Source organism: Delphinus delphis, chromosome 2 (assembly GCF_949987515.2).
Source record: "Delphinus delphis chromosome 2, mDelDel1.2, whole genome shotgun sequence".
Taxonomy (NCBI): Eukaryota; Metazoa; Chordata; class Mammalia; order Artiodactyla; family Delphinidae; genus Delphinus; species Delphinus delphis.
The window spans coordinates 104,346,809-104,361,151 of NC_082684.1; the positions used below are offsets into that span (position 1 = coordinate 104,346,809).

General features: G+C 46.0%; 2 protein-coding genes across 2 annotated transcripts in view; one reads left to right on the forward strand and one right to left on the reverse strand.

The window, feature by feature from the left end:
• Nucleotides 1–8,319: 8,319 nt before the first annotated feature.
• LOC132418587 (basic salivary proline-rich protein 1-like) lies at nt 8,320–9,732 on the reverse strand. The gene is made up of 3 exons (XM_060002525.1): nt 9,395–9,732; nt 9,039–9,176; nt 8,320–8,941 (listed from the first exon to the last, which is right to left on the reverse strand). Exons 1-3 carry the CDS (start codon nt 9,730–9,732, stop codon nt 8,320–8,322), a joined length of 1,098 nt encoding a protein of 365 aa, XP_059858508.1.
• Nucleotides 9,733–9,838: 106 nt separating this feature from the next.
• BNC1 (basonuclin zinc finger protein 1) overlaps nt 9,839–14,343 on the forward strand; it is a 31,513-nt gene continuing 27,008 nt past the window's right edge. Inside the window, exon 1 of the mRNA XM_060003611.1 lies at nt 9,839–9,916. Within this exon, the coding sequence (XP_059859594.1) occupies nt 9,839–9,916 (78 nt within the window). The remainder of the gene's footprint in view (nt 9,917–14,343) is intronic.

Here is a 14,343-nt window from a genome sequence, read left to right on the forward strand (position 1 = left end):
GAAGTGGCATTTGTCATCCCTTGGGTGCTGGGATGGAATATCTTAAAGTTGAATGACTAAAGGGAGTGGCTAAAAACCTTCCCTGAGGCCTAGAGGGACTCACTTGTTAGAAATACAACACATGCTTTTTCAAGGCACATTCCAGGAAGCTGGTCCTGTAACCATATCCTCGCCAGTTTGCCAACATTTCATTGTTCTCTCTTCTTCAGGTGCTGTGGTCCCATCTTCTTTGCTAAGATTCAGAAAATCAGGAAGTGACACACACGCACCATAGCTGTCCACCCACAGTCACCATAGATTTTTCCATAGACTCTACAGGCTTAAAGAAATTAATTAGCCTTCAGCTGAGTAGGTCTGGGCTGTTAAAGCCTTCCCAACTCTTTATCTTTAAAGAAAAATGAAAACATCTCCCCCAAAGGCTATTGTCCATTATGGAATCCAACTGAAGAAGAAGGAGGGTGGTGACATGCTCCTCTTTCCCACTGGACCAAAATTTCAAAGCTTCAAATGTGTGGTAAATCTAACCAAAGATAAAGATTTGCAGGTGTTTTTTGCATAAAAGCAAGAAGGGCAGATGTATCTGAAACGTGTTTCTAACCAAATGGGACATCTGCAATCCATTAGGGGTGTCCTGAAGAGAGAAAGTGAGAGGGGAGGTTCAGGCAGAAAGCCTGCTTTGCAGAAACACAAGCATGAGGACGTGTGTGGACCCTTCTGTCAGGATCTGAGGATGCCGAGGTTCTAAAACAGGTTACCTTTACAGGGGTAAATTTACATCTCTACCCAGTAAACCAGTTCCTCTTTTTCCTTTCCTTCCATCACGTTATCTCTGAAATGTCAGTGCCTTCTCTTTACTCAAGTACACCTACATGTTTTAGTATTTAAGATTTGGCAGCCACCTCAGATAAAGAGAACATTCCCCTCTTGGAGCGTGTGGACCTTCCTTTCCCAGCACTCACGACGGCAATCGGTGTCTTGACTCGGCTTCTCACACTCCCACAGAACAAAGCAAAATTGTCACCATGGCATTACTTGCAGGTTACTCACTGGCTGTTATGTGCTCTGTTTCAGACTTCCAAGAAAACCACTAACTTTTATTAGAAGGTGTGTAACAAAGGCTGTTGCAAAATACCCACAGCTGTGAAAATGATTCTGAGGTGTGTGAATCCCAGAATGGACGTTATGAAGATCAGTAGATTTTAATATATAGGATCTATGCCCAGAGCTTGATTTTGGTCTCCCTTTGAAGTCTTAGATTGAGCTTCAGTGACTGGGTCCAAATTGAGCATAACATGTAACTGGCATGCTCCTTACACGAGTTCCTTCGTAAGCATACAGGTCTATTTTCCTGTATAATGTCACTTACTGACTCACCTTTTGATAAACCATTAGTACCGGGGCATTTTGTTAATTACTAAACTCCTGGTAACAGACAAAACTGGCCTGTTAAAACTTGTGTTGTAACTTGAGGATTTAAAGCCACACCTCTGGGAAACGTCGGTATCAGAACTGATTTGGTGTCAGACACAAGGTGTTAGAAGCCACAGTTTGACAAAGTGGATTCCCAAGTGCAGTTGGCAATTACATTTTTAGAAGACTTCAATTATGCCATTTACAAGAAGGTACTTTTAAGAAGCTACAAGTCAAGAGTATGTTTTTAAATCTCTTCATATATACATTTATAGGTAAGCCCATATTTAAGAAGCACCGACTGCATACAGAAGAGCACTGTTCTAGAACAGTAAAAGTCAACAGTCCCTACCCTCTGAATCTCAAAAGCCAAGAAGAAAAGTCTCTTCAAAAATTAAAGTATGTGGGGATTTCCCTGGTGGTCCAGTGGCTAAGACTCTGTGCTCCCAATGCAGGGGGCCAGGGTTCGATCCTTGGTCAGGGAACTAGATCCCACATGCATGTCTCAACTAACAGTTCGCATGTCACAACTAAAGATTCCTCATGCTGCAACAAAGATCCTGCATGCCACAACTAAGACCTGGCACAGCCAAAATAAATAAATAAAATTTTAAATTAAAAAAATAACTAAAGTATGTGGTCAGTGCATTTCTGGAAAATATTTTACTTAAGATCAAGGAGATAATCATGACTACAGCATCAATGTGCTTTAATTAGAAGGATCTCCTCACTTGCCCAGGGTCTGTGGATTGAGGGCCTGTGTTCAGAAATTCTCTCCTAATCGTCTATCACCAAGGTCATCTTAGAGTGAAAAAATGAACAAAGACTGTTATCAACATAGGGCACTTGGTATTTCATCTTTCCTTTATCCCAGAATAATCTTCCAGTAAAACTGAATGTAACACCACGGAGCAACTGGGTCCCTGTGCCACAACTACTGAAGCCCACGCGCCTAGAGCCTGTGCTCCGCAACAAGAGAAGCCACTGCAATGAGAAGCCCTCGCACCGCCACGAAGAGTAGCCCCCGTTCGCCACAACTAGAGAAAGTCCGCGCACAGCAACAAAGACCCAACACAGCCAAAAATAAATAAATTAAATAAATAAATATATTTATTTTAAAAATCTATATCAGCTGAGAAGCTTTCCATTGAAAATAAGGGGGAAAAATCTCAAATTGGCTTAAATGATAAAAGTGATTTAATTGTTCACAAATCTAAGAGGGCTAAAGGCTTCACGCATGGTTTGATCAAAGCTTCAGCTGAATTTCCCTACAATTCTCTCAACTCTACTCAAGCTGCAGGTAACATCGGGGATTACATGTCTCCTTCTTCATGCCTATGGGGAAAGAAGAACTTGGCCTCCCATGACCATCAAACAAAAGTCCTGAGCTTTGAGCTCATTGGACTACCCTGGAACCAATCCCTGGGACCAGGAAAAACTCTGTGATTGGGTCACCTGAACCAATTACCTGTGGGATTGGGGCTGGGTACCCACCCAGAAGAAATGGCTGCGACATGCTTTAGAAGGAATGAAATGGAGGTTGAGGAGGCAATCACATAGTATCTGCTGCAATCCTTTTTCATGCTTAGACTCTGGATTACTAATTAATTTTTATTCAGTATCAGAAATGAGGGCTGTAAAGAGGAATCTATTTCCTCTAAATTTAATAAATCAAATTTAAAGATGGTTTTACTTTTTCAAAATCATAAAATGCATAACTCTAAGTTTGTTTTTTCATAGCTCTCTTTTCCCTTAAGAATACACTGAAACTCCCAAAGAAATATTTTAGAAGTTTGCTATCAGTTAGTAATTGAGAATGATTTAAAGTCCATCCTATAGTCCATCTTCCCTAACCCTTTCTTCCCAATTTCCAAAAGCAATATGACCTAGCTTGGAATTCTCAGTTATAGTAACCCAAATATTTTCTCCTTCAACTTGAATAATAGGTTGTTAAATTTGCAGAAGATGCCATGTTCCAAGGTATAATGAACCTTAAAAGTTTTCTTCTGACACATGTTCACCCGCCTCCCAAAACTGTCCTGTCCTGATAAAATCCACTCCAAATTCATCGACTCAATATGCAAAGTGCCAGTCTAAGGGATTTTCAACAACTAAGTATCTCTTCTACACTTTACATAGAAATAGAGCTCCTTGAGCTCAGACTTGCTATTGTAGTACTAAATAAAGTGTCCAGGGAGGAGTCCACCTGTGATATTTTCTTTCCACTGCCTTGGTGAAGAGAGGATGAGCTGTTTGGAAGGCAGGCCACAGCCTTCTTATGACTGTCATTGATTGTTTAAAGGCCATGGAGGACAGAATAAATGAGAAGCTAACTTCACGCATCCCAGACATATCAAAACAATGGTGGCCAAACTTGCAATGTTTTCTCCAAGCATTACACTTAAAAGAACCATCATAAGCCTTCAATCTGTCCGCGTCAGAAATGAATATTCTTTCCTGATTGCAGAGGGTGCCACGGATGCTCACAAACTGCATCACTGTCAGACGCACTCAGGGAAGCCGTTTAGAATCAGGCCTGGGTTTGTTTGCAGGTTGGAATTTACAACAGTATTTATCACTCTTCCTTACTGACATCCCCCTCCTTGAGATTTGGCAGTCTTGGCTACCAAAACCCCAAATGCAAGACACAGTGCATTCCCCTTGGTGTAGCAGGACCTTCAGGGCATTTTGGTCCCCTCAATCCCTGACCTTGTGTGAGAGGTGGAGAAACAGGAACAGTTTTCTGCCACCAAAACCCTGTGCCACCTCTGGAATGGCCTCATCTCCTTCCTCGCAATAGGGAGCAGCCCAGGGGCTAGAGGGAAGAAGTTGCGACACCTGGGCCAGGCCTGTGGCAAGCCAGCCTGTCCCCCAGCAGGCAGCTGGGGAAGGGGGGGCGCGCAGCTTGGCCTCAACGCGGCTTAGTCAGGCTCCAATGCTGAGCTGAGCAGCAGATGTGCCCAGACCTGCCAGGTGTCTGTGTCTGGGCTGGGAGGGGACGGAGCAAATGTGACTCTTGTCTTCCAGTGTTTCCCGGCACCGTCCTCAGAGGAATGTGGAAGACTCCAAGTGAGGCCACCTCAGAAGACTTTCGACAGAGCCACAGCTCTCTGCCCACGCTGCCATGTCAAAAGCCTTTCCCTGTCCTGCCCCTTTGGCCCTCAACATAGTCCTCCTACCAACTGCCCCAGGGCTAGCTCCTCCTCCAGGCCACTGGTAAGCTCAGGAGGGAGACAGCTACCCACCTGCCCTGCTGTAATACGCTGTTCCCATCAGTGGTGCCAAAACCTCCATAGGTAAAGGTGGAGTTTTTTTTTTCCCTTTTTAACACGATGATCCCATGATTAAAAATACCCTTTTTTAATTAAAAAAAATTTTTTTTCAAGTTCATTTGTCCCCACTGGGGAAAATTTTTCTTGTGAGAATTAGTTTCCCAACGAGAGGCTATTCTGAATTTCACTGAACTATTAACAACTAGATGGAGACTTATCAGGGTATAAATATTATAGATGTTTACCAGTCCATTAGTGGGCTCTGAATCTAACACACAAAGGTTGTTACTCGTCTCTGTGTGGCTTCTGAGAATTCCATTTAACCGTTAGGCGGGCTGTGAGCCATTCGCCACCAGGAGTCATATTCACTCTACAAATGTTTACTGCACACCTACTATATACTACAAGCCCGGGCCTCAAGAAGACATCCCTGTATACAGCAGAGGGTGCAAATGAACAGCACATAGGCCAGATTCAGCCCCAAAACATATTTTGTTTGACTCACACCATATTTATCAAAAATTTGAATTAGTTGCCAACTTTTAAATATCAGAATATTTCCAGCTTCTCTTGCAAACTCGGGAAATCTGGCAAAAGTGAGCCCACATTCCCAGCTGATGACAAGCAGAACAACAACTGATCACCTCACACATGCACTGGCTCTCGGTTCACACAACCCCCACCTGCCCTGCTTCCCCTGACGCAACCTGTCCCACCCCTCAGTATACACCAGTGGTTCTCAGGATGGGCAATCTCAGCACACCCACCTCAGGAAAGGCCTCACTCAGGAAGACAGCAACCCAACCAAGTCTCTCATTTAAGAAGAGCTGCTTCATGCCTCCATAAGAACAGGTCACAGGGATTTTCTTATTTTGTGCCTTCTCGACTTTTACCCTTTTTAATAAAGGTCTTTTTAATCCCTGGTATCAGTGAAGACATTCCGTTTTTCGTGCTTGCTACAACAAAAAATTGGACACAAAAGAAAAATGGCAAGGTGGAAGCACAGAAGCACATAGAAGCAAAAAGGGAGGACTGTGAGAACAGGGTAGGTCCTCAGGATGCCCCACTTGCCAGGTGAAGAAGCTGAGGCCTAGAGACAGGAAAGTCATGCCCAGGTCCCATTACTGACCAGTAGGAGAACAGAAGCGTGATCTGGACGATCTTTACCCAGCCGGTGCCACATTCTTTTCTATATTCAAGGATGATTTCTCCGTCCCAGGTTCTGCTTACATGTTTCCAAGGAGTGGCAGAGAAGCCCATCAAATCTGGGAATAAATTTGAGGACTGATTTCAGGAGTCACATTTATCAGGTACAGGATTCTAAATGAACCTGCAGAAGATTAATTCGCAATTTTCATCTAGTCCTACTGATTCCATACATGGGGGTCCAAACTGTCATATTTGAAGAAATGTGTATGTGGATCCCAGTGGTGCATCTTGGGAGAGGTGGCCTATTTTTACCTTTTCAAATCGTGTATTGCCAAAAATCCCCCTTGTCTGTAACCAGAAAGAGTTAAACAGGTTGATCGTGATATTTGTTGCTAGTGAAAAGTTTTACTGAAATATAATTCAGTTGCCACACACACAAAGATACTGACAAAAACCATCAATCAGACAGATTAAAGGTATTTAAGTGGGCCATTGTCTGGGTCTTAGACATTTCAGTGTATTTATAATAAGCATATACGGCCATTCAATAATACTGCAACCAAGGACTCCTCTGGTAACAAATTTAAATTAATTACAAAATCAGTTTTATGTGCAGGAGAAAGGAAGGAGAACAGCGTTTGCAGAACAGAAACTATCTATTTAGCTCTACCAATCCAGCCAGAAACAGGGCTTCATACCTACTTTTAAAGATGAGGACAGTACGAGGCCTAGAAAGCTGACTTTCTCAGTTTCCAGTTGCGCGAACCAGCTACACCCAAGCCATTCTAACTTCAAAACCTGAACTTTGTCTGCTGCAGCAACTCATAACACAGAAGCCACTAAGATGAGTAATGACCAAAGAAGTTAAGACAAGGACACATCACAACCAGGCTAGAGAATGTAATAAGCACAATTAGAGAGGCAGATACAAGTGCTTGGGGGTCAGAAGAGGACAAAAGCACACAGAGTGGAGGGTTGGTGGATCAGGGAGGGCTTCTGAGAAGCAGTGACATTTGAGAAAGGTCTTGAAGGATGCACTGTGTTACAACAAGCAGAGAAGAGCAGCAAGGAGAAAGGTCGAAATGCTGGGCGTGGGAAGGAGGAGGACACAAACGGAAGGTAAGCAGTTTAGGTTTGGAATTCACAAAGCAAATCTTCATAATAAAGTCAGCCATGTGAGAAAATGAATCTTGCCACCACCTGTAAGGCAGGGAGGGCAGAGTCCATCACATGAGGCCAGGCAACCTCATACCTGCAAGGAAGGGCACCACACTGCAGACCCAGGACATGGCCAGAACGCCAGCTATGTGTGTCCAGCCTGCAGGGCACAGGCAGCTCTCACAGGGGCTCTCTGGACCCCATGAAGCCCAGATACTTTCTTCCACAAGCACCACAGTCGCTCCTTTCCCTCGTCTTCTATTCAGAGGCCTGCGCCATTCAGAGCTAGGACCAGTACCCTCCGTCTGAATGAGTGCAACTCGCTTCTTTTCCCCTTTAATCTCACATCTTTTTCCACAATGTGCAAGGGTTTTGTTTACCTCCACTAGCAGCAAGGTAGGTGGGTTAACTTGGGGGAGAAGGAAGTAGGATTCCCCCAAATCCAGCCTTCAGAGAATGCTTTTAGGGACCTGAAAAGGGAGAGGCCTGACTCTCCTCAGGTTCTGTGTCTGCCCCAGGGCGGGGCAGAAGAAAAGCTGGGTCCTGCTTCAGCAGCTGTGGGCCATCTCTGTCAGCTCCTAGGGGTGAAGCATCCCCTGTCCCCAGGACAGGAAACCGGTTCTCCCGGCAGGCCCCCTCCCCATCTGCTCACGGCGGCCAAGCTCCTGTTTGGTTTTCTAAGACATTTAATTTCATTTCGTCCTTACTACCCAATAAGAGAGGTGAAAACTTAATCCCATTTTACAACGGAAGCAATTGAGGCTCAGGGAGCAAAGACTTGTCCCAGGAAAGTGGTAAAGCTGAGACTATAACTCCTTAGACCACAGAAGGGAAGCGGGGATGCCTGTTGGAGTTCGTAATAAAACTTCCTGGCGCCCCCCTTTCTCCACATCCTGGGACACGTCCCCAAACTTCCTCTGGAAATAAAGTTTCTGGTGACGAGGGTGGCACAGCCCTCTTCTTGGCCGCGGTGGGACCCGAGGGCGCCCCGGAGCAAGCAGGGCGGCAGAATCATCCCCCGACATGGGAGCCAGAGAACTTCAGAGCATTTCGCCCTTCCCCGGGACAGGCAAACACCGACACGTCTGTGTCTTTACCGACAAGTGCCTTCAAGCCCGGCGGGGGCAGACACCTCCTCTCCGGCCGCCGGCTAGGTCTCCGCTGTCTGCGGGGGCCACGGCCTCGCATCAGCTGCATCGATTTAGCGCGTTAGTGGGCCGCGGGAGCAGGAGGCGGCTTCCCGTGCTGCGCAGCAGCGCCCGAGCCTCGGGCGACTCGGCAGCCCAGGAGGAGGGGAAGGGGAGAGGAGGAGGGGCGCCCCCCCCGGGGCTCAGGGGGCGGGCGTGCGGGCACACGCGGTGCGCGGCGCTCCGGAGGGCGGGGGCGGCCACCGCGCCGCGCGGCCTGGGAGCACTGGGAGCCGCCCACTTCGCCGCGGCGGGCCCCGACGGCCGGAGCTTGGATGCGGCGGCGCCCGCCGAGCCGAGGCGGACGCGGGGCGGCCCGAGCCGGGGACACGCGCCGGTAGCCCCGGCACTGCAGCGGCCGCAGGATGGCCGAGGTAAGCGTGGCGCCCTCCCCGGGCTTGGGGCCCCCTCAGCGCGCAGGGCGGGGCGGCCGGGGACGCCGCTCGGACCCCGGGCAGGTCGGTACTCGGGGGTGCGCCAGGGGCCATCTCCCCGAGGGCCACCTGCGCGGCGGCGGCGCGGTCCTTACCCGAGGCAGGGTGTGAGGGAGCGTCTCTGCGGCGGGGAGGGCCCGTGGGGGCGCCCGGACCCGTCGCCACCCGACGTCCCGGAGCCGCCCGACGCGCTCTGGGTGAGCGACCGGGGTTGGCGGGCGGGGGCGGGACCCCGGCGTCCCCGAGGCAGCCCCGGCGCGTCGAAAGTGCGGGGTCGGGAGAGACTGGACTGCCGCCTTCCGCACTTCTTCCCGCCCCCTCAGCACCTCGGCTTTCGGTCCAAGGACATTGGTACTGTTTCAACCGCTTTTACCTCAGAATTAATTAAACAGCTGATTTTTAAAGTGGCCCTTTTTTTTTTTTTTTACCTGGATTTTGTTTCCGGAGAATTAAGCGTGCGGTAGCCTTCGGTCACTCGGAGAACTGCGGAGCCGGGTGAGGGACAGTGATGGGGCCTCCTGTCCGGGGCGGGGGGGAAGGGTTGTCTACAAATCTTTTGCACAAAACTGCAAATGAAGACGCAGACAGGTCGGCTCAGGAAGCTTCCGGGACAGGATAGATTCGAGGGTGCAAGGTCAGGTTTTTATAAAGGTTACAGCTGACCTGCCGGGTGCGCGGAACAGTTCAGCGCTAGGTGTTTCCCCCCTGGTTCAGGCAGCCCCAGAAATTGGGGTCAGGCTCGAGGGTTTCCACGTCCAAGCCAGACACAGTGGGCTCTGGCTACTTGGGGACGGGCAGCCTGCAGGTGACAGGGCTGGACCGGGCTTCGGAGCCGGCGGCGGTACCTCCGCCGCACTCGGCATCGCCTGCAAGCGCCGGGGCGGCCGGTCCCGCGTCGCGGGTGTTGAACCTCGGCCGCACTCGGCTTCCCGGCCCCGGGGGCGCCGCGCTCGCTCGCCACCCGAGCGCCCAGGAGGGTCCCCGCTGCCGACCGGGCGGCGGGGCAGGGGACCGGGGGTGGGGGGTGCCCGAGGGCGGAGGAGGAGGCCGCGGCGTGGTCCCCGCTGCCCCTCGGGCGCTGCTGGCCAGACCCCGAGCCCCACTGGCCGCCTGGTTTTGCATAACCTCCTAAGGATTTGTCAGCCAGATGTGACAAGATTGTCGAGCAGAGAATGAAGGAGGAGATCTGATATTAATCAGTGCATAGCTTGGAGCCAAACTTTCTCAAATGCGGTGTAGAAACATGTTCTTCTCATTTAAGGCATCTCTTTGTGGCTGCGGGGCTGCCACCGGTCTGACTTTGACAGTTAAATGGAATGCCAACTAGCAGCCTTAATTGTATGAGTAAAGTTGTGTGTATTGTTGGGGGGAGGATCAGACACTCTAAGGTTCAGTAATGTCCCCTAGTTTTATGGCCATGCTCACCGCAGTCCTCTGAAGACAGGGCATTTAAATCGGGCCAGACGCGCCTGGTCGCAGCCAGGCCTCTGCTGTTAACACTTAAGGGGCCTAAAAGAGGCCCCACTGGTGTCCTGGGAATCCCTGTCAGTGTGTGTGTGTGTGTGTGTGTGTGTGTGTGTCCGTCCCATAGAGCAGATCTAGCAAGAATTTTTAAAAAATATATTCTTCTCATCAAAGCAACAAAGATTTTGGTTGGACAGTAAGTGAATTGAAAAACAGCATTTAACAGATCTTTTTTTTTTTCTGGTGTCCTTTTATTCCTTGCTGTTTTAATTTGATATTGGATTTCATGGGATCTTTTCATAAGATTTCTTAGATTGCTTTTTGCAAATACGTGCTTACGTGTTAAAACTTTTGTTCAGTGATAAATATACTGGCTCCTCAGCTGTCCCCAAATCTGTTGATATATGTTACTAAAATTTCATTAAAATTGAATACGTCAAAATAAAAATTTTATGCATGATGTAAAAGAGCATTACTCCAAATGTTACAGATTGTCCAGGATTTGATTTTTGCTTTAAATAGGTGTGAAAAGATAGCCACAACTTTTGCTAAAATAAATTTTGATAAATAGCTTTATCTTCTTTGTCATACTTAAAAGAATAAGATGTGAGTCATTATTTGATTTCTCATCTAATAAGTTTGCTAACTTTAATTTCCCCAAGAAAGTGTTACTATTTCAACTCAACTGTTGGTTGAACATGTTCTGTTATAGAAGAGGTGGTGAGATCTTAGAACAAGTACTGCTCATACTCTGGGAACTCAAATATGTTCAGACATCTGCATAATTTAATTTGGAATATCACCTGTACCCAGAGTTCCTATTCCCTTCAGAATAGTAAGGATTTAGCAATGTGCCCCTTCTTCAGTCAGACAGAGAGAGTGGTTAGTTTGAAGTGGTTATTTGGCTGTTGACATCTACTGGGATGTGGAACGATGATCTGTTTGCTCTGGTTATAATTCACACTAGAAATGTTAACGAAAATGGAGTAATTGCAGTGGAAGCATAAAGTTTACATAGAGGGTTATCTTTATTTTATTTTAATTTTTATGCCTCTCCCATGTATCAGTTAGGCCTGCGTCCCAAGCCCATGCCCATATTCTGTACCTCAGAAGCATCAGCTTGGAAAGAAGGACGAACCAACCCATTGGGTGAGAAAAGCCATATCGGTTTCCCTGTGGAACAAGTAATAATTGTCCTTTAAGCATACACTTATTATTTCTGAATGCCTGTGGACAAATATAAATGGGAAAACATTTTAAAAGTTTAGTTTGTCAGTAAAATTAAACCACAGCATATGGGGTGAGGGGCATAAGTGTCTTCTAGCTTTTGTGTGTGGCTTTAGAAGTTGTTTTGACAGTAGCCATGAAAGAGTTGCCCTGAAGGTTCCACAAGGTAAATTACTTGCAGGAGGAGCATGCTTTACCCCAGGGTGAATTTTCACCTCTACAGACGTCATTTAGAATGAGTTACTTTTGTCAGAAACAGTTCTGTTTAAAAAGAACTAGAAATATCTTAGCTAAGGTGAAATCTCAGTGCTAGAGTCAATAAATTTTCTAAATTACTTTATTCTGAGTATTCTGTAGATTTTTAAATTTTATTTATTTAGATATTTTATTTTTGATGACTTATCTGAGAGATATTAAAACTAACTGATTCTGCACAAAAGGGGCATCTGGAAAGGGTTGTTTTTTTGGTCTTTTTTTCCCTTTTAAATCGGTTTCCACCTGAAAACCTTATTTCCTCTTATCTTGTCATTCTTTGAAGCCCTTTTTCCTAATTCTGGAAATTCCACGATTCAGGTGCAGCCCCATTTCTCTACTCAGACACACGCCTATTTTATCCAAAAAGGGTGGGTCTAAACAGTGCAGACCTGCTTCACCAGGGTCCAACTTGGGGCCTTCTCAAACTTCGCACAAATAAGCAAACCAGCTATTGCTGTTCCCGTCCACACATGGACTCATTATTATAAACCAGCCTAACATATCACAGGAGGACGCTGCCTTGGGGGTTGATAATTTCACTCAGCTAATGTGAGAGAAAAGAAAGATGGACAAATAAAATGTTGTGAAGGCCAGGTCCAAACAACCTATGTGGAGGGAAGTGGTTGTCTCAGGTAAAGTTAATTCAGGCTGCTAACTTCTTTCATAGAGTTATATTAGTTTGTCTCCTCTTACACATTATTTGTGTGAGCCTTCAGTACATGCTAGCAAACATCAAAATTATTTTCCAGGTCTACACCAGCTTCCAGAAGCATTGTCCTTACTCTGTAGCCCTCTGATTATTTCTTTCGTTATTCATTATGAGGATAAAATTTTTATACAGACAGCTCTGTTTCACGATACACCATGCTGAATGTTAAGACAGTGATCAGGATGTCATAAGTAAGTCTGATCTTTTCTTTTCAAAAATTTCAATTGGAAAATCTAGGGGTTTTTTTACACTTCATTTTTAAAATCTAGTTCTCACTAAGTCCCTAAAAGAAATATTTGCAAAATTTTACTTAGCGATGTTCATAATGTCATCGTTATTTTACATCAGCAGCAATGGTGAAGTTACATTGTTTGTATAGTTGAAATTATCCTGAAGTGTAAATGTCTTTTTTTGTTTTGGTTTTTATTTTTTTCCTTAGGCTGACTGTTGTATCCAGAAGTTCCCTACATGTACAGTTAATGTCCTTTTGTTTTTTGTTGTCAAAGTTTTCTGAAGATTACAACTGAGGTCTCTGAAACTTAGGTTATAAAGGAAAAAAAATGTCTCCGTATCATTTATATACCTGTATAGTTTTTTGTTGTTGTTGTTAGTTTTTTTAAGAAGAAATATTTGGTTTGGTTTCTAAGGTAGGATTCGCAGATTTTTCTACTTTTTATATTTTCTGTTTTTAGAACTAATAATTTTAAGGAAAAAGGCACAGCTGTTAAATTATTTTGGCACAGAGTTTATACTTTCATTTATAGAGATCAAAAGAACAAGTATTTTCCCCATCTCCCTCTTTGAACTAAGCAGCAAGAGAAAACACTACAAGTGCCTCGTGCATACTTTCTACTAACAGGTAGACTTGGCCCAACATCTGTTCCCTGAGTTCTACCTCCCACCTGCCATTTCTCTGCCAGACCCTTCTCCACCCTCTCAGTCTTCTTTGACCGGCCTCTTTTCATCCCCATCCTTGCAGCAAGAAACCAGATTCTGTCAGTTCTCCTTTAGTGTCATTTTTATGTTGCAAATGCTACCTGCCTGGTTTCTGAGCCTTCCCAGGGTCCCCTCTTTCAACCATGCTCATGATAAATGGTGTCTTCCCATTGTTCAGAACGCTGATGGTTCCATGAACCCAAGAGAGAGACTCATGGCTGCCCATCTGGACAGCACCCCCCGCTTTTTGCCTTTCTCGGTCGGCTCTTGTTGCCCATGACAGAAATCTGTGCTCTGTGGCTCAGCCTCCTGGGCTTGACAGACATGTACAGGGTGAGCCTTCTTTACGCCTAGGACAGTGGCATTTCCTGCATGCACTGCTGAGAGCATGCCTGCTGCCTCCTGCAGAAAGCCTCCTCTGGGCTCTCTGCATAACACTGCTCTCTCCCTCTACGCCGTCTTACTCAAAACTAAAATTTGGGGGAGAGGTGGAGTCCTGATTTTTTTTTTTTTTTTTTTTTTTTTGCGGTACGCGGGCCTCTCACTGTTGTGGCCTCTCCCATTGCGGAGCACAGGCTCCAGACGCGCAGGCTCAGCGGCCATGGCTCACGGGCCCAGCCGCTCCACGGCATGTGGGATCTTCCCGGACCGGGGCACAAACCCGTGTCCCACTGCGCCACCAGGGAAGCCCCTTTTTTTTCACTTTTTATTATAGAGTATTTCAAGCAAAATTGGACTAGTTTAATGAAGCTTGGTGATACATGCTTGGGCATTCAGCAGTGATCAACTTTGGGCCAATCCTGTTTCGTCTGTTTTCCCTACCCATTCTCCTCACCGTCACCAACACTAAATTCCTTTGAAGCAAATCCTGAGCATTCATTCATAAATACTTTAATATGTAGCTCTAAAATAAAAGGCTCCTTTGTTAGGAAAAGCAGTATACCATATAGCATCTAAAAATTAACAGTAACTATGTAATGTCATTAAATTTCTAAAGTGTTCAAATTCCCTTGATAGTCCCTTTAGGTTTATATTATCATTGGTTTGTTCAAATCAGTATTCAAATAGGGTCCATAAATTGTGTCTATTAATCTATAGGTTTACATTTTACTTTTTTCCTTGGAATTTATCTGTTGAAAAAT

Excerpts from the sequence above, each read along its gene's own strand:
- LOC132418587 (XM_060002525.1), bottom strand. The coding sequence starts at position 9,732 with ATGCAAAACCAGGCGGCCAGTGGGGCTCGGGGTCTGGCCAGCAGCGCC. Across the intron at positions 9,177-9,394 it reads TGCAGGCTGCCCGTCCCCAA|TTTTGTGCAAAAGATTTGTA; the intron begins GTAGCCAGAGCC and ends CTTCATTTGCAG. Across the intron at positions 8,942-9,038 it reads TCTCCGGAAACAAAATCCAG|CCGAGGTGCTGAGGGGGCGG; the intron begins GTAAAAAAAAAA and ends TTGGACCGAAAG.